Here is a 26,594-nt window from a genome sequence, read left to right on the forward strand (position 1 = left end):
TGGAAACATATAATCAATCGGAAGGCTTGTAGACCTAATCCCAGACCTAGTTGTGCCTCACTGAAGACGTCACTCTTATTGAATAGAATCTCTTTTATTGAGTGTCTATAAACTGTCTCAGTGGGGTCTAGATGGTAGCACCCTGGGTGTTGGGGTAATAGACCTACATCCCAGGTCTCAGGCGTGGCTCACTGAAGACCTCACCCTTATAGCATAGAAACTTCATTATTGAGCATCTATAAACTGCCTCAGTGGGGTCTAGATGGTAGCACCCTGGGTGTTGGGGTTATAGACCTACATCCCAGGTCTCAGGTGTACCCTAGTGAAGACCTCACCATTATAGAATATGATACAACAATCTCTTTTACATTGCAAACAAAATATATTTACCTAGGCTTAAATTATTTGCCTTTTTCCTTTTCAAGACCTCATTATGTGCGTTGGCTTGTCCAGAGTTATAATGGTAGAAGAAGGGTGAGATGTGATCCAGGTGGTCGGTCTTTAGTTCGTACCTGGAGGGCGGAACATTAAGTTTACTTTATCCAATATTGCACAGAACATGATAACTAATATTTTATAATTATTTAAATATTTGTATAGTTGTAATCTGTTACTTCTGCTACCAGGCATAATATAAATAATATTTATTTCCTGATGAGGCATGCCACATGGAAGACGAAACGTTAGAAGTACACCGTGTTTTTTACACCAGAGGAGCCACTAATATATTATTTGTATAGTTGGTTCAGCAGCCACGTTTTACTTTTTCTGAAGTTGTTTTTACGCTACAGTGTTTTAAACACTAACATTTTGTTGTTATCCTCTTTTTCTTTGTTACTGTAATAAACTTGGAATAAAATAACTAATACTCTATTTAATCAAATACAATTGAATACAAGTTAATTTACATAGTTCTATGGTTTAGTAATGGGAGATATACATTATATTATGTGCTAATGATATCCATCTTACCCCACGTTACTATATTATATAAATATTAAAAATAAAACTGAATTCATAACTATTTCCTTTGATTACAATAACAGTTACAACAATAACTTCACTTTACTTGATTGTAGCACTTTTTTGTTAAATTTAATGAAGTTTTTTTTGAACAATTTAATGATTTAGAAGTTGTAAGAATTACCTGGCAACTGAGTTAACACTGGTTGACGGTTTATAATCAGCAACCTCCGATAATATTCGCTCCCAATCTGGATTGTCCATCGCCTGTTAAATGGTTGATAAATATGTTGCTTATGTAATAACATTGTACACCAGGAACACACAATGTATAAGGCAAGCAGGTAATTTTGAAATTTTTTTTAGAAATTTTTTACAAAGTTAATGTTTTGTCTTAATCACCACAGTCTGCTACAGAACAAACACTCTGTTTTTTCTCTAAAACGTCTGTGTGTCATGTCTGCTCACAATGCCTATACGGAATTATTATTTAAAGATGTTTGTAAGTGCAGTATGAACAAGGTTACTCGATACTATTTGGCAAAAAATTTTGGCCAGTTTAAAAAAGGGTACGCAAGAAGGAACTTAACTTGTGTATCTATGCTTTATTACTTGGCAACTAAAACTTAGTGGGTCACATTCGGTATTACGTAATTACTGTCCCGAGTTATTTGCCCATCGCCATTGCGTAATTACAGCCACTACCTTCTTCTTTTACCAAACTCTCTCAATTGCCTTTTTTTTACTGTTGTCGTTTTCGCACACGAAAGTGTGAAGTCTAACCATTCTAATAAAAGCGATCTTGGGCTCAACATTGCTACAATACAAATACACTCATACACACAAGCCTCACCTCTTCTCCCAGGTATTTATGGATCTTAGAATGAGGTTTTGCCCCATCACCCAACGTATGTATAACTTCCCTCTTCAATATTTCATCCCATGTCACCTCGCCCACCCCCACCATGTACCTCTCAACCACCACAAATATTAAGATGGAAATGAATTCTTCTGTGAATGAAGTCAAATGCTGGGAAAGAAAATTCTTGTAATACAATCTTATAATATAAGTTTTCGGTGTTTTGTCAAAAACTGGAGGCTTAGCATTGGGGTGTATAGAACAGAACACCCGTGTTATAACAACTGTCGAATTACTTGCCACACAAGGATAAATAAGTTATATACATGCTATCTTGTAAGCGGGCACGAGGTGTATATACAGAACACCAGTGTTATAACGACTGTCGTTGCCCCGCCATCGAGGATAAATAAGTTAGATACGTGGTAACTTGTAAGCGGGCACGAGGTGTATATACAGAACACCAGTGTTATAACGACTGTCGTTGCCCCGCCATTGAGGATAAATAAGTTAGATACGTGGTAACTTGTAAGCGGGCACGAGGTGTATATACAGAACACCAGTGTTATAACGACTGTCGTTGCCCCGCCATTGAGGATAAATAAGTTAGATACGTGGTAACTTGTAAGCGGGCACGAGGTGTATATACAGAACACCGGTGTTATAACGACTGTCGTTGCCCCGCCATCGAGGATAAATAAGTTAGATACGTGGTAACTTGTAAGCGGGCACGAGGTGTATGAAGGGAACACACTTGTTATAACGACTGTTGTTGCATAAAGCAAATATTCTTAATGTAAAAAACATTTATAAGATATCCATGCCCACCTCTTCAAACCTCGTGTCATCCATTAAATTCATTTTATCGAGAATCGCGACAAAAAAATGATCGGGGTCCATGTTGGCGGCGCACGCTTGTAATAACTGGATGTCTCGGTTGAACGACTCCGTTCTGCACCGATAGTCACGGCAATAGAACACTTGGTTAGCGAGCGATAAACCGTTTCGTCTCCACGCTCCAGCGAACACTTGACCACACAAAGACAGACATCGCATAGAGGGCTCAGCAAGCGATAAAATATCAAAAGAAATTCCGATTTCTTCAAACTTAATGCCCAAGCTTCCACATTTAACGAACAGTCCCGCTAATAATCTCGTTAGAGGATAATGGACCGACACAGGTTTCTCTGTGATGTCATAATCAACACATTGATACGTGGTACCATTGTAAGGAACGAGTTTGATCAGATTTTCACGCTGGTACAAACTTTTCATGAAGCCAACAACGCATCTCACACATTCCATCGTTGTCGCTTTCTGGATAAAAATTATAAAGTTAAATTAGGAGTAATTTTGGCAAGAGAAAAATAAGTAAGTGCAAACGCCACTTAAGATTATAATAACATTAAGCCTAGCCATGCCACAGTGTAAGACTTCATACAGAATGTTGGGAAAGTCACAGTGCACAAATATAGTAACAGACATGTTCCAGTATAGAATCCGGAGGTAAATATGAATGACAATTATAAATGTATGAAAATGACTGGGAACTGTGTTGTCGATGGAGCATGAAACGAAGCGGCACCGGTCGCATGAACGACTTAAATGGACTTCCCGGGTGTTGGGGTAATGAGCCAAATCTGGCCTAAATCCCAGGTCCTTGACGAGGACCTCACCCACAAAGAATAGAATAGAATCGAATTTCTTATTTTGTTTCTAAACACCTCAATCAGTAAATATAAAATAATGATTAGAATATTGCACAGTGACTTTCAAAACACCCATATAGAATAGAAAGTAAAATAAGCAATGTTAACACATACTCACATTAACACAACACCATTTATAGAGTTGCCTCATAATAGGAATGAACCTCATATGCATTGTCACACCACTCTCCCACTCTTGTTCACGCTCAAGGTGGCGATCACGTTTACGAACAACCGCGTCCATTCCCTGTGTGGTTTAAATTAGTAACCAGGGGATACTTGGTTCAGGGCTCAATGGTGCTACTATTGTGGCATATGTATTTTACATATTTTTATGTTTTTAAATTGAACATAAAACACAAGATTCGAGGCTGAATGCTGCTACATTTGTTAGCGTATGTATTTGGGGCGGGGTCATTTTTAGCATGGCTGACAATTTCTCTAACCCATTAGTGACCACTGGGTTTGAGCAATTGTTGTCAAGTGTCATACGCCCACACTGGTAGCAACATCAAGCCTTAAACATTTATGAATTAACTTTTAAACTAACACTATGCGTAACTATGACATCACAAACCTCCATTGAAGCAAGATAATGGGCAAAGTTAGCAAAGAATTGTTGAAACTTTTCACTGATGGCTTGTGTCCATTGTGTTGGTACATTAGTAAGGGCGTACCTGAGGTTAAATGAACTCTAATAAATTCTGTGAATCTGACCCTGATTTTGTGCTCGCGGAGTTGAGCAATTCTTGTGTTAAGAAATACAGTAAGGGGACTAAATGAGATTTATAAGCTTAAACATAAACATTGAAGGTCATTTTAACCTGATTGAGACGACCTGAATTAGACGTTGAAACGTCAATCAGCAAAATTCTTGCTGGAAGAGACAAGGGTAAGCCTGCCCACCCTACCACCCCAGGTTTGGTGCCTATGATAATACCCCATATGCGCATATATGCTGAAGACATAGTTTCCACGTCCTCTTACTTAAGATCATAGAAACAAAATCCCGTCCTCCTTAAGTTCTTCTGCAGCCTCCTTGGATCAAACTTGAGGGAGATCTCGTGTTCCTCCCGATGATCCGATGTCCTTACGCAACATACGCTAATCATGGTGTCCGTGATTACGTTAAGGAGGTTGTGTTCCACCATGAGGTAATGAACCTTGAAATGATTGAATGGGACTTGTTTATTATTTGTAGTGGGGTAATGATGGTGGTAACAACACAGTTGTTCTGTTTCACCTATGTAACTTGCTTTATCCTTGCAAGGCGGGGCAATGTTTCATACACCTCGTGCCCACTTACGAGTTACAACGTATGTAACTTTGTGGATGAACTTGTTTATTCTGTATGGCCGACAATTTAACTTTATGGGTGTTTTGTGCGGTAGCAAGAATATAACAGTTGGTGTCTTAACAATTCCTAACTCGTAATATTCAAGAAACTACGTACAGTGAACAGTTGGACAACTCACCAAAGTACGTACAGTAAACAGTTGGACAACTTACCAAAGTAGGTACAGTAAACAGTTGGACAACTCACCAAAGTACGTACAGTGAACAGTTGGACAACTTACCAAAGTAGGTACAGTGAACAGTTGGACAGATATTGACGTGATGGATTCTGAATGTTCATGGTCGTCCAACAAATACTGAGATATTAACTTTGGGTAAGCTTTGACGTAAGCCACGGCAAAGATCCGCTTCTGGTCGTTGAACAATAAACAAGTTGACATTACAAGTTGATGGTAAGCATTCCTTGCAACTGTGGAATGAATGTTAAGTGAGTATACACACCAAGGGGTACATAAGGTTTAATGCAGTGGTGGAGTATATATATATATATATATATACAGGGTCTGGGGAGTATATTGAAAGTTTTAAATACATGATTAAATGAATGAAAAATAATCCTCGCATGGTGGAGCAGGGACAGTTGTTATAACACGGGTGTTCTGTTTTATACACCTCGTGCCCACTTACGAGTTACCACGTATGTAACTTGTTTATCCTCGCATGGCAGGGCAACGGCAGTCGTTATACCACGGGTGTTTTGTTTTATAAGCCTCCTGCCCGCTTACAAGTTAGAACATATGTTACTTACAACCTCGCACGGCGGGACAAACAACAGTCATAAGTAACTGTGTGGGTGATTTCCTGCATGGCTGACAATTTGAACAACTTATAGTATATTTTAATTAAACTTTTTATTTGGTATTTTTGCAATAGTTTCACAATAGGCTTGTAATTTTGAAAACAACTGGTTAAAAATATTTAAAGTTGAAATCTATGTAGAAACCAACCTTTCCACAGCTTTGTGTCACTCATCATGAGCATTGTGATGAAACTATCCCCATTGTCTTGTGGTTTCAGTAAAACATGGCATAGGATCAAACGAAGGCCCTCTGTGGGAAAAAACAGGGCTTAAATATGAGGTTAATTGGCCGTTTAGGAAGCCGCCTGTTTCATTCTATTCTATGGGTGAGGTCTCACAGAAAGGCACAGTTCTAGGATTTAGGTCAGGTCAAGGTTGAAACGTGGTTTCACAAATATGATGTTAATTCATTCAAGATCAAACAAGACAAGTTTTTGCTTTAATGAAAAAAGAGCAGTGGTTTCCAAACTGGGGTCTGCGGACCAACCGAGGTCCACAGCAGTTTTAGAGGGTCACCAATGTACAGCAATGATTGTGATTCCATAAAAAAAGCTTTCTAATGCGTTCTTTAAATTTTACATGGCCACGAAATATCAAAATAATTGCAAAGGGTCTGCCAGGCAAAATTTTTAGAAAAGTTCGGAATCCCTGATTCAAAGTATTCTGGTATATAAAACTTATAAAATACATTTATTAGCAATTAGCGGACCACTACACCAAGATTTGATAAACATTACCTGATATTTCAGCAAGTTTAGTTAACCAAGCCAATATCTCCAGTGCAAACTCCTGGTACACAACATTGTAGATATGCATCACCTCAGTTTTAAGCGTATCTAGTGAATTATGGAGAGGGTTCTGTAAAATAAACAGAAACGATAAATTATTACAAAAAAATGATCCAGCTTTAGTGTTTGAAGGTTCTCAGACAGTTCCCGACATACATACAAAATACAAAGTCCAATTGTGCTTAAAAATGTCATATAATATTTTACCAAAAACAAGAAAAAAATCACTGAAAAGTAATCACCCACAAAATTACATACGTGGTAATTCGCAAGTGGGCATAAGATGTATGAAACAGAACACCTGTGTTGTAACGACTGACGGCCATGCAAGGATAAATAAGCATAATATGCTATAGATAAGAATACCATGGGATTCTGAACTTGTTTTCACAATTAACTTAATAAATTACTTCATAGAACAAGATTATGCAGAGTTAACATTATATCAATCTACATATTAATATACTCACAGTAACTAATTCTTTTGCATTACGACACTGGGTCTTGCTTCCACACAAAACTGTGCTTCTACCCTGGAACACAAGGTCCAAATAAAGGTTAATAATGTACAAGTGTGTGTTTAGAAATAGTTTTTATATTATAATGATTTAAAAGCACATTTAAATGTAGTCTTTAGTTAATTAAGCATACATGACATTGCATGTATACTTTTAGGCTCTTTTAATGGATAATGAGATGCAAATAGTGGTTGGGAAACTAATGTACGAAGCATACATTAAAAAAAACAGTATTATAAAATTGGATTATTATGTGTGTACAAAATGGAGCATATATAACTTTATGATACGGTATTAAACTATGTTGCATGGCACACTAGTGTGCTGTAAAAACAGCCTCAAGAGTGTTGCAAAAAGTTCATTGAGTAATAAGCAATATTAATTATTAAAAAGTTTCACCACATGTTGTATAAACTCGTAAAAATGAGTTTTTAAACTCGATGTGCTCTAAACAGATCTAACCAAGTTTAAAAATAATGTGAGAAAAATAAGTGAAGGATCCTACTGTGTTTCCAAAACGTTAGATAATCATTATTAACTAAATAAATATTTTAGATATAAAAAACTGCAAAGCATGATTGAACTTAAAATGTACAGTTTGGAACGTTTTAACTAAATGAAGAAATGTGATAAAAACCCATTATTGGAAGTTAAATAGAGTTAGAGAACCCAAGGTTAAGGTCGGCAGTGAGCATAAGCCTCACCTCTCGGTCGATCACTGTCGCAAAATCTGCCGCTCGATTGCTGGTGCAATGTACGGCATGACTCAGCACTCCGATGACATAATCGAAAGTATGTGACTCATCATTGAATACTACGGTGGCAAACTTGTCGACGCTTGAACTGGAATGGTTAAGAATAACTTTTACCCATCTGTTAGGTGGCTTTATACACAAACAAGTAGAAAGTATATTGGTGAGGTTACATTTATAGTTGTCAAACATAGGGAACCTCATTGATTAATGTGGTGAATGCAATATACTTTGGCTCTGCTTGTTTGTATAGACACCTAACAGCAGGAAAAAATCTGGGGTGACATTGTTACAATACAGTTACACTCATAGTTGTCAAACATAGGGAACCTCATCGATTAATGTGGTGAATGCAATATACTTGGGCTCTGCTTTTTTGTATCACCTAACAGCACAGTAAAATCTGTTTTAAAAACAAGGGGGGGTTCTCTCCCCTCTAACAATATGCCTGAATATTTGGGGCAATTTGCTAATTACCCACTAGTTAGGAACCATTAGAGCATTGTAAACATAAAAGTAACAAACCTTGATTGCAGGCTTGGTGGGAGGTCTAATACTTCAGTGTGTTCAACAGTAAACATATCAACCACAAACTTAAGCAAGGTGTGGAAGAAATATTCTCCATTCTCTTGAAGTTTGGTTGGAAGTCTTGTCCTTGCATCGTCCTGTTGTAATGCAATGTATGTGAATAACACTGTATATAAGGACTAATAGATACAGGGTTCAAGGTTTGGGTAAGGTAGCCCATAAAGTGATCAATCTATATCTACCTTTTAAACAACAGTTGCTGTATATATGATACACTTATGTTACACAGTCATAAGAATATATAAAAATGTGTGTCTGGTGTATAAGTAGACACCCGTTGTAACACGACAGCGAGCATGAGGTACAGTAGACACCCAACTCGACAGTGAGCATGAGGTACCCACCGATGAATGATGTTGATCTACATTGTGTCGGGAACAGGCAGGATGTTGTTTCCACGCCTCAGGATCTCCACAATCGCAACATCCTCCTCCAGATGATGAATGAAGCTGAAAATTAAATACAACTTGAGACGGCTCTTCTAGTGTGAAAAAACTGAAGTCTAGCTAAACGGTTGATGAAACTTCGGAAATACACTATGTTTTTCCATACCAGATGAGCCGTTAAAAAGTTATTTACATTATACAAGACGCTAGAATGTTATTATCTCATAGTAGGGTGGGGTAAGATGGTTTATGTTTACATTCTATTATCTCATTAAATTTGGTCGGAAACATAGAATATAACAAAGAGTAGTTGTGTAAATTTAAATCTTACCTTGTACTTGTGATTTTTATGTTCACTTCTTACAAAACATTCTCTACAAAACACACAGGTTGGGTCGACTGCACAAGATCTGGGGTGAACAAATGTTATAATTACTTGAAGCCAAAGCAATAAACACCTAACAAGGCGTGCCCTGGAATCAAGGCAGAGGGTTCAGGCCATTCCCATTACTGTGACACACAGACTGCTTTTTCGAAGTGAGATGCACACGAAAGTGAGACGCCTACTATAGTTTTGGGTGAGTCTTGGAGGCCAAGATTTAAGTTAGATTTGGCTCATTACATCCAAGAAATATAAATATCAACATTTTCCAACCTGCAGGTATACGTTGCTTCACCAGGTCTAAATACACGACCGCAAATATTTGAAGGGTTGTTCAGTTCTTTCAACTTTAACAAAACCTCTGTTTCATCTCCATCAAGAATGAATCTGGATGTTAAAGTCAAGTGTTATTATAATATATATTTCAAAATACCTAACTGAAAAAAACTCCAATGAAATGTACTCTAAGAGACATAAGGCATAAAATGTTTCTGCTTTTGCCGGGATAAGCTTATTTAAAAGTTATGAGTAGTGGGCATCTTTAGTTTTTAAAAGTTGGAGGACCACAATAAAAAATATATATTCCACCTAAAATGGCATCATCAGTCTCTGCTTAAGAAGCAATGAAAAATTAGGATGTTCTATTCTATATGGGAGAACCTAGACCAGGCATGGCAGGGGACTTGGGATTTTGGCCAGCGTTGTTCTATTACCCATTATTTATAAGGAGGTTCGTTGTGTTCATGGAAAACGTTAAACCAAATGATTGTTTACCCCCTGTATATTACATCATAATGTAAAACAGCGGGCACTTATTTACAACAACAATTATATTATAACAGTTTAGAGTTGCCATGCCATACAAAATTGAACAAATAATGATTGCTGAACAATATAGGATTTACAATGAACATATTATATTCATGGGGTGAGGTTATTCATTTGTGTTTTAAAACGGCTTTTACTCTGCTGTTTAATGCCTATACATACAAACAAGCAGGGCCTATTATACTATACTCATTACATTAATAAATGAGGCTCTTTATGTTTAGCAACTGTGAGTATAAATGTATTTTACAATCATAAACAATGTAATATATTTTTAAAATTAAAACAATTGCTTATGTTAAATTTTTTTATTAACTATCCAACCTTGAAATGTTTTTCAAAATACTGTCGGATGTTTCTTTGTTTAATACAGATCCAACCGACCAATCAGAGGATGCCACATGTAAGTTGTCAGCTTCTAGTTTCAGCAGATAGTAAAAATAATCGGCAAAATTTAAGTCAGACGTTAACATGCTTGTTCTATTTTTTGGCTGAATGTAAAAAAATGAATTGAAAATGTTGCTTAGAGAAAATGGGAACCTCATAGGCGCCAAACCTGGGGTGGCAAGGTAAGCAGGCCAAACCCGAGTATTTACTGCATTATTCAGTAAACGTTACATCCAATAAGAATTTGTTTTACAGGAGTGTGCGTCTATGTTGAAACCCCTGCCTACCCTTCAGTAACAAAGGTTTGGCAACTATGAAGCCTCAGAAATTGGCACATTGTTTTAAAGTTATGCGGAACTATTGAAATGTTTAGCGCAGCAGCATGCACCACAACTTATGCATTAACACACAAACTATCAGCTGTTAAAATACAAGGGGTGGAATTTCTGGAAAGCTTGAATGAAAACTGTTGCAATGTTTGCCTAGAAGTGAATAATGCCAGGTTTTTATGGGGAAGTAATAAAACAACATATAATATCTATTGCAACAATTTTTGTTGGAAAATTATCCATTAATGTGATAAATACACTGCAGCCTTGAAGCAGCTCTAACTTATGTTAGCTTTTATCACACGCTCATATTTTGAGTGAGTTTTGAAAGATATATGGAAAAGAAGGAAAATACAACGGAGGAAATAGGCTGATCACTAAAAAGACAATGAACCTTAATTATATTAGTTACATGAATAGGAGTGGTAACCATGTAAGTTTAATTATAAATTTGATGCTGAAAAATGTTCAATCAAAAAAAATAAGTATTTAGAGTTACGTGGGTTTGAAAGGCAAGAAACCATGGAACATGTGGTATAGGGAGTGTATGGAATATTATTATAGGCACCAAACATGGGGTGGTAAGGTAGGCAGATCTACCCTAGAGTTTTTACACTACTTTAACTAGTGATTATAACCAGTAAGTAAAATTTGTTTTACAGAAATAAACATCTAACTATCCCTGCCTGTGTTTTTTAAAAAGTTTGGCGACTATGATAAAAATGCATTGCAACTTGAACCATGGTAAATCCATTAGCACATTTCAAAATTGACAGTGAGTTTGATACCTGGCAGCCTGTAGCACTACAATGCTATTTTTATTGACCTTGCCGCATACAACAAATTATCTTATTTGAAATTTATAAAGAAGCCACTTTGTATTACATTATGCCTGGTAGCAATTTCTGCAGCATTTTTGTGGCACAGAAATGCTTCTAAATGGTGACGCCACTAATTTCTGCTGCTTGCATAAGTTACTTGGTAAACTAATGTAGTTTTGATGTGCTATGGACTTTTAACTAATTTTCTAGTGTTGTAATATTAACAAGTTATAATGTTACCTGTCAATCATATTTATACAACCCCATTAGTTGTTGTGTGGACATGGTTTGTTGATATGATACAACCTGGGCATGAATGTAAAGTCTCATGTATAAATGCATTACAATCCATACAGAATGAAATCGCACATTGTTCACAAACATATGTAACAGTGGTGATGGGTTTACAACACGAATAACAGGTTAAAGATCCAACTGGAACCTCTTGTTCTTTGAACATGGGTAGGGGAAAGAAATGATGATAAGACCTTGCAAGGTGTGGTGCAGAAACTAAGGTCAAAGCGCATATTACACACTGTACTGGAAGTTCAGAGTATTTTGCTTGGCACTGTGGGCAAAAGTAGCCGCCAACAGTGAAGGTGTTACGTGACATACAAAGCGATATTTTCCCCGACTCATGGGGAGATACGTGGTGGGGAAACCCCATTTTGATTAACGATGACTCAGGAGAAATTTCTGCAGGTGGGGGAACATGATCTGTCAATAAATCAGCAAAATGTGACTCATCTAAAATGATTCCAAACGTCCCTTTTGTGGATTTGGCAAGATATTTACAAATATGAACTTCTGCAGACAAACCAATGACACTGCATCTTATTGACTGCTTTGCTATTTGTGTGATGGTATCGTGAATAGACCCAGGATCACAAGTAGTTAAACTGCCCATAACTACAAGGATTTCTTTGCTTGTGTGGCTGGGCATGTGTTTCAAACTTTTGGCGCAAAGTTCCAGAGAGTTTTGAAGTGAAGGTTCCCCAGTGCAGTGTTTAGCGTTTGTTTTTATTATTTTTTGCCCAAGATCTTGCAGCACTTTGATATGCTTCTGTAGAGAACCTGACATATCACTTAAAACTTCAGCTCTTTTTGCACAGGTTGATACAAAGCCTAATTGACTGATTGGATTTTGATCGAAAAACTTTTCACTAAATATTTCGAGCGCTTTTAAAACGGCAACGGCTCGATTTGGTTTTAAATCCTGGTCGCACATGGCTTGTGACAAGTCAACCACGACGTATAAATGCCGCATCATTCCCAGACGAACATTGCGCTGGCGTTGTTGCAATCTTCTTTTCTTAGCTTTATTAATTTCGGCTTCAATACTTGCTTGTAGAGACCCCGTCTCATCCTCTTTAAGAGCCTCCCATGTCTTCTCATAATCCCCCTCCCATCTATAAGCTTTATCCTCTCCTTGTTCTTCCATTACAAAAAGTTTGAACGTCAAATTATTCCCAATTAAATCTTAAACCTATAAAGGCTGCCACAATTGTATGCTCTGTTTTAATACAAACAAAAACACACCTGTGCAAAACATGTACACAGTTATATAACATGCTTCACTTAGTACAGGTAAATTGCTAACTAAATTTTAACAGTCAACGTTTAATCTTGAAACCTATAAAAGGCTGCCACAGTTTCGATTATTAAATGCTCTATTGCAAACAAAGGCAATGTTTTCAACAATATTTTATTATTAGTTTATTGGCTGTTAGAAATTGAAGTTCAATGTTTCACACTTGCTTTAGTAAAAAAACAATAGAAATTTATTTTATTGGCTACTATTATAACACGTTGAAATCTTAAATAAAACACAAACAAATTACGAAAACGAAAACGTATATACTCAGTGACGTACAATAACAATTTGTATATGTATAATAATAAACAATTAGATTGTGCGAAAAGACGCCGCGTTACACGTTTAATATAAATAAGCCAAAAGTGAGCTAAGAAGTATATACATTATATCCCAGGAAATCATATATAAAGCGCACTATTTAGTTTTATTTTTAATTAGGTCACGTTTACAGTTATAATACATTTACCTTGTTCGTCCTCCACCATCATTCTGTCAAAATAAAATCGACATTCCACAGATTAGTGATGACCAATACTTAAATTAAATCATGTAACCACACTAATCTTGGCAAAAGAGTGCAATATTTTGTAAACACTGAAATGGTATTATTTGTTACACTTGAAATCAAACATTTTCAGAAGTTTACAACATTTAAAGTTGTTTATTACTTCAAGGCCACACTCCCTTTACATACAGAGAGAAAAACAGCAGGAATAAATATGCAATACCTGAGTCTGTTTATATTTACATAACATAACTCTTGTGTTGTTACTTTAGCTTTGGTAAATTGCCAGGCTTGTATGACACACATCAATTACATAGTGCATGACTCAAGTCGCTGCATTTCCCAAGAAAATACACAAATCATAAATCGGAACTCATTTTAGCTTTATTCAAGAAAGAAAATAAATATAGTTATAAACAATGTTTTATTGTGTACATTAAGATACCAATCTCAATTGGAATTCAGCTTAAAATTTGTCGTATATGGTGTTGAGAAGCCCTGCTGTGTTTTATATCTGTGTTGCTGTTATTGTTGTTATAGTTTATATTTGCATTTGGTAAATGGGGTATGTATACTGGGTGACTTGGGTAGTCTGAAATGTTAGGGTTGTAGGAGAACCTATACCCTGCTGTGGTGGGGTGGTGGTAATACTCTGGCACCGAAGGAGAATTGTAAAGTTCATTGAATGGCTGGTGGTATTCAGGGTTGTGGCGTGGCAGGGTTGACACATGAGTGACAACTGCCACAGACGGATTGGTAAAATGTCCGAAAAGTGACCGGTCAACACTGGGGTTGCTGTGCTGGTTCATACTGGTATGAACTGGTTTGTGGGATTGATCTGTGTGGTTGTTCCTCACACAGGCTGGAAAATAGGAGATAGTGCAAGTTTATCAACAGAATTTACAGATGTAATCATTGAATTGTTTGTACACCTTAAACACTCTAAAGTTATAACAGGAGAATCTTCTTATACACCAGACACACGTGGTGTATTCATACACCTCATGCTCACTGTCGAGTTATAACATGGGTGTCTTCTTATACACCAGACACACATAGTGTATTCATACACCTCATGCTTACTGTCAAGTTATAACATGGATATCTTCTTATACGGATATCTTCTTATACACCAGACACACATGGTGTATTCATACACCTCATGTTGACTGTCAAGTTATAACATGGGTGTCTTCTTATACACCAGACACACATGGTGTATTGTGTGTAGAATTGTAACATAGGTTCTTACAGAGAAACACAACCATGTACAACATACCAACGCTTGTAGGTGGCTCCTGGTGGGCTGGTTGGTTGTATTTCCTCTTAACTCCTGCATTGAATCGAGGGTGAGCTTTCACTGCAAACAAAAACAATTACCCACAGAGTTACGTACTTGGTAACTCGTAAACTGGTTAGAAGCGTATGAAACAGATTGACCGTGTTATAACTACTGTGTTTTCTATTGCAACTGAAGGATATCAGGTTCATGAGTCAATCTGGCCTAAGTCTCAGGTTCCCTTGCTGTAGGCCCTCAACCACAAGGAAAAGATTAAAATTATACAAACATAACTTCATCCATAATTTTAATATTTACCCGATATAATTCTTGACACGTTATGTAGGTCCTTATCAGGATGATTCCAGGTCGTAGACTCAGCATTTTGTGTTGAGTATTGCGCAACCTGCTTGTGCCCGTGGTGTGCTCTGTTAGAGGTTGTGATAGTTTTTGTGCTGCATCCAGTAATAGCAGGTTGCCATATTGAAACAGGGTGTGTAAGGCGTTGTACCGGTGCGAACTCAACATGTTGTATCTGCTGCTTTGGGCGAGCAGGGGTATCTTGTGGTGACATCAATAGATTTGTAATCGTAGTGTTTTCTAAATCACTTGGACACTGATCCAGTTTTCCAGCTTCAGTAGTTTGAACTGTTGAATCAATTCGAAAAATGTCATTTAACTCTAAAGATAATGAGTTGCATAATCTTTTGTCTTTAGGTGTTTTCTGTAAACTTTTCTGCACTTGATTGCTCAAAGAGTCGATTGTTTGTTTCTGTGGAGTTTCAGGTGCTGTTAGACTTGAGATATTTTGAAAACAATCAAAAAAATCAGATTCAAAAGATTGAGCAAAATTATCTTTCTGAGTTGCTGGATAAACATCAGATGTTTGTGTTGCATGAACCGTAGTGAGGTTAACACTGCCCACAGATTGCGGAGATTTTGAAAGGTTTGATTGTGACTTCATAAGACTCGCTATGTTGAAAGAATTCAAAGCCCGTGATGAAGCTTCAGGACTTTGAGCAACTGAAGAATTTGGTTTTAATTTCGTCTTGTTAGAAAATGGTTGTTGTAGTTTTTCAATTATTGGCGTTGGCTTTGTTTTATTCCTATCTTTCTCAGAGCAAGTACGTAGCCATGTTTGCAACCCACTTGACTCTGCGTTTAAACCATCAGCCAAGTTATTCGAACCAGAAGTTTTTGCTCTCATTTGTTTCAACTCGTTAACAGATGAAACACTGACGGTGGATTTTCCGTTCGAGTTCACGGCACTTTGCACCAACTGCTTGACTTTGTTTTCCAGATTATGTTTTTGGTTTCTTACAGCATCAGTAAGCACCATGGGCAGGTTGGGAAGGTTCTTTGCTTTCTCCGATATCCACGATTGACTCCAAATTACTCGGCAATCCGCTGGTTGATTGTTTTCTCTGCATATTCTGCTGGTGGTGTGTGATGTCATAGTGGTGATTGTTACACAAGAACAAGCATGTGTTACATCATGAACAGGTGACAATGGAATATTTGTTTGTTTAACAGATGTGGTTGTCATGGAAACAATTTTGCTTTGCGATGTCCTACAACTTGTTTGTGATGTCATACAACTTGTTTGTTTAATTCCAGTGTTTCCAGACAAAGAAACTGAAGTGTTGTTTACTTCTTGACTGGAAGTTGGAATTAATTGACTGTATTTGGAAATGGCAACCTTGGCCTGGATATAATAACTTATTACCTTTATTACAAGATAGTCAACATAATAATAAAAAATAAAACAGGAAAAGCTTGTTGAAAAGGTGTGGCCGTTAACTGTATCAACAAAATATTGTAATAAACCATTTGATTAAACAACATTAAAGTTTTAAAAGGGAAGAAAACTGTAAGTAAACTTTAAAGGACCAACAGCCAGCGTAAACCTAGCAACCGAAACTTACCTTCTTCCTCCCTGTTATCATGGGGTGGATTCCGTGGGTGATTAATATTTCTTGATATTCTTTTCTTTCTTTTTCATAAAACTCCACTTGCTGTCGAAGTCGAGCCAATTCTTTGGCTAAAGAACAAGTTTGTCATGTTTGTGTATAATATTAATTGAGCGTATATGCAGCCAAGGATTAGAAAAATAACACCATGTGTGTTCTAGCAATAATACAGACCTACATTCCAGATGTGCTTTACTAAAGACCTCACCCTTATAAAATAGAATCTCTATTATTGTTTCAATACTGCCTCAGTGAAGTATAGATGGTAGCACCCTGGGTGCTGTGGTAATATACCTGTAGTTCATGTCTGAGGTGTGAAGACCACACCTTTATACGATAAAATCTCTATATAGTAGAACCTTATATAAAAACCTTGTTTATTCCACCAAACTCACCCACACTGTCTGTCACTCCATCTTCTACCAACGTTTGCAATTTCTTCTGAATTTCTTTTAAATAATTACAAGCATGTTCCACAATGGCCACCTTGGTGGTTAGCAATATACCATTGGTTGGAATCAACTTCTTCAGCTGTTCAATATGGGCTGAAAGTTTTTCCTTTCTTCTTCTTTCCACTATATTACATGAAACAATATCATGGGTTATGAAATAGATATAACACTTTGTAGAACTGGTCACTGATTTCAGTTATTGCAAAAAAAAGAATTACAAACTACTTTGGTTAGAATACAAAGCAGCAATTTGTTTTTATATATCATTGGGTGCAGCAGTTGCTCATTGCTGCAGTGAATTTTATGGGCTAAATATAAAAATAGTTTGTGTAGAAACTTACATTCGTTTACTTTTTGTTTGTTAACTCTTTTCCAATCTTTCTTCGCTGCAGAAATTGTTGCCCTGTGAATCACCAACAATATAAAGGAACTCCACTACTTTTGGTAATATTAGCAAATCCAACTTATTCATAACTTTTAATGTAATATACAGGCAGTGGCGCACCCAGAGAGAAAGGGGCCAATTGTTCTATATGTGTGAGGTCCTATGGCTGGGCATATGCCCTAGGACCTGAGATTTAAGCCAGAGTTTGTTAAGTTTCTTGCCCAAGGAAACATTTGCTTAAAAGTATTTAGCATCAAATGCAATATCTTTTTCTTACGATGCAAGCTCCTTAACACTGATATGTATTCGAATGTTTGTGGAGCAATTGTAAAGGTTAAACTTACTCTCTTTTACAACAAAATTTTACGGGAATTAAACAGTATACCTTTGTTTACTTGCGGCTGTTATGTTTTTCGTGACTGCCAATTGAGCGTTGAGATTTGAAGTCACGATTACTTTGGGTGGGGTTGGTGCTTGAGGTACGGCTTCAACTAAGTTACTTAAACGATCTACTAAATTCCCAGCGTTTGTAGCCATTCTATTGCTATAATGAAGATTGAAAATGGCAATTTAAACACAAACATGGCGGCACTATCACTAGTAAACAATGCTTCGGTACGTTACAATTAGGCTGGTGAAATGTGTTAGAGTTTGGTACTTAACCTAGTTACATCTAGAGGTTAGTAGATAACGTGGGGGCAAAACATATAGTCCTGTTTTTAACCGCTATACCTCAACGTAACTTTTCTGTTTTCTTCAAATATTTTCAAAATAAATTTCGTACCATAAGGGAATTCCCCCTTGCTTAAACATAGATGTCCCAAAATACTTTTATTTTTTTTTAAATCAAGGGGTGCAAAATCCCAACAATAAAGAATACATGTTTATTTAGTACAAGGAAACAAAATATCGGCTTTACAAAAAACAGAACAAGAGAATTGATTTTGTGCCTTTTAAATATTATAAAGTATGTCCAACTCAAAATAAATAAAAACATTTTCAGATGACTTACAAAGAAGTAAAAAGGCAGTGACATTATAAAGACTTTTACAAGAATGATTGGTATTTTAAGTTCAAGCAATAAAAAACACAAATGACTTGAAACCTTTTTAACGAATGCGACATTTCATAAAAATATTGCAAGTTCTCAAACGTTTAAATACCATTACACTTGAACTTCTGGATCTTTTTGTGCCACAACAAATTTTAACAAAGTTTAGACCATACGTTACGGCTTGTATACCAACGCACTAATAAGAAAACCTGATATTCGCTGTTGGCGCCAAACCTGGGGTGGCAGGGTGGGCAGGCAACCCTGGGGTTTCCACACATCATTATTTAGTAAAAATCCCCATCAAGAAGTTAGATTTGTTTTACAGGATTGTGTATCTAACTATCTCTGCCTCCCCTGTGTTTAAATAGTTTGTCACTTACGAAAAAAAACTAATGTAATAATTTCCCATTAACAATTTCCCACACCATCATTCTCCTTATATTAGGCATGTCACTTTGTTTAAAAGTTAAAGGTGAATTACGAGCGATATATTCTGCAAATGTACAAGTGAATACTCCGCAATCTGATCCGTTCATTTGTTGAGGGATTTCCTGATGTAAAAACATAGGTTAGCGTTAGGTTATGCTTTAATTTATGTTATGTAAGTTTAGCTTTTATTTTACACTTTTTCTCAAGTACTTTTTTCCATTGCATGTTTTGCATATTTTTTTGGCTCAATGGTGGTGTCTATTGCAACCAAGTAGTAAATGGATCTTTAGTGTGCTACACGTTGCTACAAACCATCAGATACCACTTGGTTTGGAGCAATGACCAAGAAGTGTCTTGCCCAAGGACACAATACCTATCAGTACCGAGCATTGAACCCGGTATCCGTTGGTGACAATACAGCACCTAACTACTGATCCACGGCACTGAATATAAATCAGTGAAATGTTTGCAACGGATCCCATTTTACATCTCAAGAAACCCTGATGTGATAAAAACTCACCGTGTGAGGCATATTAATAATCTTCCATCCCGAGACATCGTAATCTGCTTTCTTTTTATCCTGGTGTTCACTCACAAGATAAGACTTTAATATTTCAAGGCATTCAGTGTTTGTTGCTCCCATAGAATCAAAATATTCAATTCTTTTATCACCAAACTTCACAACCTGCACAGTAAGTTGATGGGTGGTTTAAACTAAGGTCTTGGGGATAAATGTTGCAATACGTAAATGGGTGTATGAATTCAAAAAAAAGACAACTGTGGTATAACTTTTAAAGTTACCGCACCATATGAAAAACAATTGGCTCAGTGACTGATATATAATTGATCCAATAACTAAGTGTGCTCCAGTAAAGATTTATAGAATACAATCTCTATTATTGAGTGTCTATAAACTGCCTCAGTGGGGTCTAGATGGTAGCACCTTGGGTGTTGGGGTAATATACCTACACCCCAGGTCTCAGTTGTGCCTCACTGAAGACCTCACTCTTATAGAACAGGATAATGTTAAACATCAACTTACAGCAAGAGTCCAATGCACTCCAAGATGTATTGGATAAATAACGATATCTTTACTAAATACATCCACACGCTTGGTCCACCTTCGTACAGACTTATACCCCTGACTCTTCAACTTTGGGTAGAAGAATGTGTTCATGGCATGACAGGAGGGAAGGTTGTCGGTTGTGTTGGAACGAGACACGATCAACTCCATGTAGAAGTTGATGATCTGGAATGTAGAATCTTAAAGTTACAATGAAGTTGTATACATGAAATAAAAACAAGAGAATGTGAAAACAGAATGAGCGAAGAGGATACAGGTCCTTCTAATGTGTGAGTTTAAACCTTGATATTCATAATTAAGATTTTGTATAAAATCCACCAAAAACTGTTGGCATCATCAGTGCTTGTAATAATGAGAAAACAAAACAACTTCAAAATGATAAAACTTTACAATTTAAACCTTGAACATAACATCACCTCATCATTGAGCCAGTTAAGTCCATCGAGTGTCATGATGTGTTCTCGAGTTATAGAAATATTAAACTGCTCAACAAGGACCTCGTGTGGTGGGTTAGGGAACAACGCAGATGAAACGAAATCCTCCATTTCCTGCCAAGAACAATTTAACTTATCTTTTCTCTCTCGCATGGCAGAGCAACGACAGTTGTTATAGTACGGGCGTTATGTTTCATACACTTCATGCCTGCTTTTGAATGATGAATCAACATAAATGTTGGGATTATGAGCCAACTCTGGCATAAATCCCAGGTCCCCTGGCATGCTACAGAACCTCACCTACATATCCCTCCCAACCACACACAACTTACATCAGTAAGTATTGAAACATCCACATGAAGTCTTGCCTTCAACATCTCGGACAACATCTCCTCTTTCATTCTCCTCTTATCCCGGAGGAGTCTCACTCTCGTCTCCTCTTCTTGGACGATCCTCTTTCTATCTCGCTCCCTCCGACCGTAAGTTCCAACCCTGAAGTGAAGGAGATGTCTATGTTATTTAGTTGGTCATATAGTAGGGTGGGGGAAGATGGGACACCTTTAGCACATAATATCTAAATATCCTGATCGTGTTTTAAACAATAACTGATGGTCAATGGGAGTCGTGGGCATATAGTTTTATAATTATTTGAAAGTTCTTTGTTTACTACTAAACGGGGCGAGAAAATAGAGGTAAAAGGTGTCCCATCTTCCCCCACCCTACTGTATATGTCAAACATCTATCCCTGGCTTTTAAACGAATCTGGCCAGGGAAGATTTCCCAATCATTACCATTAAAGTCCTTGTGCCAACCTTTATCTAACCTTTTATGCCAACAGTGTTACTGATGATGACAACAGTTTTAGTTTAGGAATTCACATTATCACAATACATCATTAGTGCATGGCAGACATAGTCATTTCACAAACTGTAGACAAACCTAATACAATCTAAGTCTGTAACACTGTTGTAGGTAATTTTTCTTATGCAACATGTCAGGATTTTTCGGCGACAGGGATGGTTCACTAAAATTCTTGCTGGAACAGCCAAAATACAAGTATAGACCTATATGCCTGACAGCAATAGTATATATAAATAAAATCCACTTACAGGTTAGATACAAAGTTTTTGCACAAGTAAGGACTTGATGGTGAAAACCAATCAAGGGTTGCTGGTGGGCGTGTCGTGGGCGTGTGTGGGAGTGGTTTGGAACTCGTTCCATCTGAGAGAAATATTGTGCCTACAATTAAATCAAGTGGGATTGATATGAATATGATGAACTGTAATGAACCAGATAATATATAGTACTAAACTTCTTGAATAATGGTCTATTTGAATATAAGGCTAATGATGTCATATTTATGAGAAATTTATATCTTACAGAATATAAACCGTTGGACTTGACTTTTGTCGATTACGTATATTCCTAGTCTGTTAGGTTTTTCCATTTATAAAATCTTCAAAACACATGAAACGAAATGTTTTAAACAAAATGTTGGCCAAACACTTGTGGACAAAATGTTGGCCAAACACTTGTGGACAGAATGTTGGCCAAACACTTGTGGAAAAAATGTTGGCCAAACACTTGTGGACAAAATGTTGGCCAAACACTTGTGGACAGAATGTTGGCCAAACACTTGTGGACAGAATGTTGGCCAAACACTTGTGGAAAAAATGTTGGCCAAACACTTGTGGACAGAATGTTGGCCAAACACTTGTGGACAGAATGTTGGCCAAACACTTATTCTGGTGTTTTGTTAAATTTGTGCTAGGTATCTTTTTATCCACCAAACATACAACACATAAAAATAATGTTTTAAACATATTACTAACTTTGTGAAACTTCTTTTTCATTTGTCAAACCATTGGGTCTTGGTGAGATACTGGATAGGACGGAGGTAGAGCTGGGTTTAAAATAAATATTGTTAGAAATGCAGAAAGTTAACAATTATATATATTTGTTTACTTACTATTTGTAACTTGGTGAAATTTTCTGTAAACTTGAATTGTCTCTGTTTGGTAAAGTAGTCAAGGCTGGCTTCTAAATAAATACAACAATTAAATAATATAAAACATATAGTCAGAGTAAAAAACAATGGGGTGGTTGGGGGGTCGGTAAGGACAACCCCCCTAGCCTGCTAAGAAAATAGTTTCATCGCAAACAGCTTTTGAAGGTAAAAACCATATTTATTTGGCATTTCTTCAAAGGGTAATTATTCATACATCCATATAATATTATTATTAAACCTCATTCACAGGACTTGTGTCGGTCTCAGATAAATCAACAATCACAATATTTTGCTTCTGGTTGGAACCTCCATCTTTCGGCGACGCTTTAAAGAAAATTTTTTCAGTTTCTGCCAAAGTATTTTTCCGGTATTGTTCGATGAGTAGTTTGTATTGTTCGCGCTGTGCTATGTTCGTGCATCGCTCAATTTCCGTTACTCGTGGCCGTCGAGACTGGAATGAATATTCAATGTAAATGTCTATTTTGTTTTAAATTAAAAAACAAGATATTTTTTTTTTTTAAATATAATTTTTTTTTTTAATAAATATAAAATTTATTTTTTATTCAATGTAAAGTATATTTTTGTTATTCCTTTTAAGACATGATAATATTATTATTTTTTCAAACTTTTTGCTTCTTTGTATACATTTGTCTTGACGCACAATACACAGAGTGTAACAAATAAGATACCACACACAACCTTACATTTTTCATCACACGGTTCTTTGTAGCAGACATGTTGTTTCGGGAGAATGTTTTATCAAATATGCTGCGAGGTCTGAAATAACATGGTTTAAAATATCCACTTTCTATGTTCATTAAAATTCATTAATTTTAAGATGAAATTTTTATCCAATAATTCTCAGCTCTTAATACGTTCACTGTTTTACCTCTTGCCAGCTTTATGGTCCAGTTACTAAAATATTAATAAATGCAGGCTTGCAGGGTAGGCATATTCAACAGTTGCAACAGATTCATAACATGCAGTAATGTGGCATTAAGCATATATCATCAACGTATATTAAAACAAAATGATTTTTAACATTAAAGTATCAGCATAGGCGTCTAACATGGGTATGCTTGCAATAGGTTTTGGGTAAACATGGAAAAGGAAAAACTGTTTATATTTAAATATATGGGATACTGCTTGAAGACCACCCTGGTTTTTAAATTAGGGGCTCACGCTTTACTAGAACCAATTAAAAAAACAATTACTTTCTTGGTGTTAAAATTGCATTGAAAAGTAAATTGTGTTTCGACAGCCGACTGTATTTCATTTCTTTTGAATCTGGAAAAGAGAGTTATGTTACTGGTACATAATATTAAATGAATGTAACTTATTTATCCTCGCATAGCGGAAAAACAACATTCATTATAACACTGGTGTTCTGTTTCATACACTTTTTGCTTGCTTACGAGTCATCACAAATGTAACTTTGTGGGTGTGTTTTATCTATGGCTACAATTTATTAGTTTAAACAACCGAATAGTGACCACTGGGTTAAAACAATTGCCGCTAAGTGTCTTGCATGACTGCTAAACCCACAAGGTTCTAACATAAGTGTCACCTTATATAATATACACACCATTTGTTAACCTAATAACCATATTTTACCAGTGTATAATTTACTGTTTAATACATTTTATTAACAATATATATATTAATCCTATGCCTACGCCTCCAAATAAGCTCCACTTACTTGAAGAAGTAAAACTCCTATTTTCATTGTTCTGTCGTTTCGGGTTAACTTTTGACGGCATATTTTGATCCAGCCACTTCAAAACGTTAACAGACTATCTATAATGGTATAATAAGTCTCGCTCGTATAGTACAACTGACACATAAATAAACAACAACTGTTGTCGCACCTTTACTGCGTTTTAACGAGTGTGAAAACTTCCAAAAAAAACTATTACCAATTTTCTCACAGCCAGTAAAGTAGGCAAGCTGATAAAACTAATTTTAATGATGATTAAGGAATTCACAATATTTGGATAAAAATATAAAATCACAGACATAACAAAAATCTAAAGTGAACTCTTGGAGTTTTACTTACGGAATCAATCGATATTTATCGTACATTTTGGACCCCGTTAAAACAAATTAATTTAGCTCCATCTAGCAGAAAGTTACGTTTCTATGCGCAACGCCAATTTTTAAAAAATCGGTGTGGGGTAAGATGGGATACCGTTACCAACTAAAATCTCATATTTTATAACCGTGTTATAAACAATTAACTGTGGTCTTTCAAGAGTCGCAGAGCTACGTCTATAGGTTCATGGCGAGCTCTTACGAGCCCTTGCCCAGCCGTCAAGTAAGCTTATGCCCGATACTGTATCGTGTACTTGTATACAAGAAAAAGGAATAAAATATAGCAAGATATAGATGAATGTAACTTACTTTATCCTCGCGTGATCAGAAAACGACAGTCGTTATAACACCGGTTTTAATACACCTCCAGCGAGTTACCATGTATGTAGCTTACGAGTTACCATATCATGAACTATTTATCTCTGGACTCGGGTTATAAAAGCAATTAGTACTCCAGTAGATCTAGTACCCCGTTGGAGCCTGTATATAAAGTCGGACCAACGCGGAGTTGTAGCAACCCGTCGTAGTATTGCATCACATAAATTCTTTGTTCCCAGTATTGACCCAAATGTTTGACATCGCGCGCTAACTTTCCCATAACGCGGCGGATGCACCCTGCCGTTAACCAAGTTAGTGGCGACTGCCGACGTTCCCAATTGTGTCCTATTCATTATAACCTCGTTATCGCCATTTATCACGCCGATTCGTCTGACACCTGAAATTCCTTTTTCCCCTCAAACTATTTCCCGACCGATATATATACCGTTGTGTAATTGCCTTTTGTTATCTGGTCAACAAACGAAGGAGACCAAGCTAACGACTATAAGAATAAAAGAGACAAATACAGTTACTGTAACTGAGGGTACAGAACCGTGTGATTTCTTGCCAGCCAAGACGCTAGATAACCCAGACTAGGAAACGACAACTCCTAGATAACCGAGACTAGGACGTAGCTTTAGACACCCACGAGCGCACGAAGTAAACTGCAGCTCACCTGCAATTAGCTCATAAACATTTAACCAACATAGGGTGTCTAAAGGGTCATTCACCCAACCAGAAATCCTATTTATTCAGTGGGGGCCGTCGACTATGCCATAGATACCATGAACTGTACGGACTGTAAAAAGAGTTGTCGTATTTAGATAAAGTGTCAAAAATTAATAGTAAAGTATGTTGAAAAGAAGCCACAACTAATAAAAAAATCTTCTAACAATCACTATGTCAAATGTTTACGGAAATTTTTGTGATTTAATAAGTATTCAAACTACAAAAAAATGGGAAATATTAACTTGCAATGCTTGAACCCGAGAATTTTCGCAATTAAACTTTCAATACTTAGTGGAAAATAGTGTGAAACCATAGTGTTACACAGCCAATATGCCCACCACGCCAGGGAGTAAAGCAATGAAAATAAAAATAATAAAGCAAAATGTAAAATCGATAAAACACAAACGTTTAATTGCAATGTTTATTGCATGGTAATAAACTATGAATCTACTATACACAACATGCTGTATATGTAAGTAAGCCTTTGATTAACAGTTAACCTGTACAAAGTATAATACGGAGAAACTTTGTACCTAATAACACTTTCACGTGGGTGCAAAAATAAGCAGAAATTTTACAGCAAAGGCACTACGAAATTAACGCTTGTTACCGTTACAACTATCAGAATACAATCAACATATACCATCTGTGTACACATGCTACAGGAGTAACGATTTATTTGACTAAGTTTTTGCTTATTTTTGAGCATATATATAGCGTACTGCATGTGTGTTAAAAGTTTAAGTTGTTTAAATTACCATGATAGAACAGAGAGTATTGTGAAATACAGACTG

The 26,594-nt window shown here is 36.5% G+C and overlaps 4 protein-coding genes across 8 annotated transcripts in view; all 4 read right to left on the reverse strand.

The window, feature by feature from the left end:
* LOC100184173 (E3 ubiquitin-protein ligase UBR2-like) overlaps positions 1–10,487 on the reverse strand; it is a 26,313-nt gene extending 15,826 nt beyond the window's left edge. The window contains exons 1-17 of one of the 2 annotated variants that reach the window (XM_018816010.2): positions 10,253–10,487; positions 9,374–9,487; positions 9,050–9,128; positions 8,677–8,781; positions 8,270–8,409; positions 7,697–7,835; positions 6,945–7,007; positions 6,424–6,544; positions 5,835–5,936; positions 5,109–5,296; positions 4,519–4,694; positions 4,109–4,208; positions 3,650–3,778; positions 2,651–3,139; positions 1,817–1,993; positions 1,148–1,230; positions 391–512 (exon numbers count right to left, since the gene is read on the reverse strand). In XM_018816010.2, coding sequence (XP_018671555.1) covers positions 391–512; positions 1,148–1,230; positions 1,817–1,993; positions 2,651–3,139; positions 3,650–3,778; positions 4,109–4,208; positions 4,519–4,694; positions 5,109–5,296; positions 5,835–5,936; positions 6,424–6,544; positions 6,945–7,007; positions 7,697–7,835; positions 8,270–8,409; positions 8,677–8,781; positions 9,050–9,128; positions 9,374–9,487; positions 10,253–10,473 — 2,548 coding nt within the window. In that variant the 5' untranslated portion in view covers positions 10,474–10,487. The remainder of the gene's footprint in view (positions 1–390; positions 513–1,147; positions 1,231–1,816; positions 1,994–2,650; positions 3,140–3,649; positions 3,779–4,108; positions 4,209–4,518; positions 4,695–5,108; positions 5,297–5,834; positions 5,937–6,423; positions 6,545–6,944; positions 7,008–7,696; positions 7,836–8,269; positions 8,410–8,676; positions 8,782–9,049; positions 9,129–9,373; positions 9,488–10,252) is intronic. The other variant, XM_018816011.2, reaches the window with a different exon arrangement.
* zf(c2h2)-114 (zinc finger protein) lies at positions 10,421–13,000 on the reverse strand. The gene is given in 1 exon segment (NM_001078512.1): positions 10,421–13,000. A coding segment is annotated over 1 exon segment (1,188 nt). The 5' UTR covers positions 12,907–13,000; the 3' UTR covers positions 10,421–11,718.
* Positions 13,001–13,929: 929 nt separating this feature from the next.
* On the reverse strand, positions 13,930–18,195 carry LOC778708 (transcription factor protein). The gene is given in 7 exon segments (NM_001078315.1): positions 13,930–14,429; positions 14,847–14,927; positions 15,165–16,551; positions 16,772–16,887; positions 17,212–17,391; positions 17,610–17,671; positions 18,039–18,195. Coding segments are annotated over 7 exon segments (2,379 nt in total). The 5' UTR covers positions 18,191–18,195; the 3' UTR covers positions 13,930–14,028.
* Positions 18,196–18,471: 276 nt separating this feature from the next.
* Positions 18,472–24,792, reverse strand: LOC100185735 (sentrin-specific protease 1). 4 transcript variants are annotated; one of them, XM_018816012.2, is made up of 13 exons: positions 24,719–24,792; positions 24,362–24,459; positions 23,877–23,949; positions 23,367–23,439; positions 22,901–23,113; positions 22,624–22,694; positions 22,487–22,557; positions 21,764–21,893; positions 20,987–21,146; positions 20,637–20,768; positions 20,179–20,385; positions 19,657–19,821; positions 18,472–19,258 (listed from the first exon to the last, which is right to left on the reverse strand). In XM_018816012.2, exons 2-13 carry the CDS (start codon positions 24,420–24,422, stop codon positions 19,097–19,099), a joined length of 1,518 nt encoding a protein of 505 aa, XP_018671557.1. In that variant the 5' UTR covers positions 24,423–24,459; positions 24,719–24,792; the 3' UTR covers positions 18,472–19,096. The 4 variants fall into 4 exon arrangements, with proteins under 4 accessions (XP_018671557.1, XP_026694701.1, XP_026694702.1 ...); XM_026838900.1 differs by lacking the exon at positions 24,719–24,792 and adding an exon at positions 24,531–24,548; XM_026838901.1 differs by lacking the exon at positions 24,719–24,792 and having other exon boundaries at positions 21,764–21,875; positions 24,362–24,671.
* Between the last annotated feature and the right edge of the window lie 1,802 nt (positions 24,793–26,594).

This window comes from Ciona intestinalis, unplaced genomic scaffold (genome assembly GCF_000224145.3).
Source record: "Ciona intestinalis unplaced genomic scaffold, KH HT000124.2, whole genome shotgun sequence".
Classification (NCBI taxonomy): Eukaryota; Metazoa; Chordata; class Ascidiacea; order Phlebobranchia; family Cionidae; genus Ciona; species Ciona intestinalis.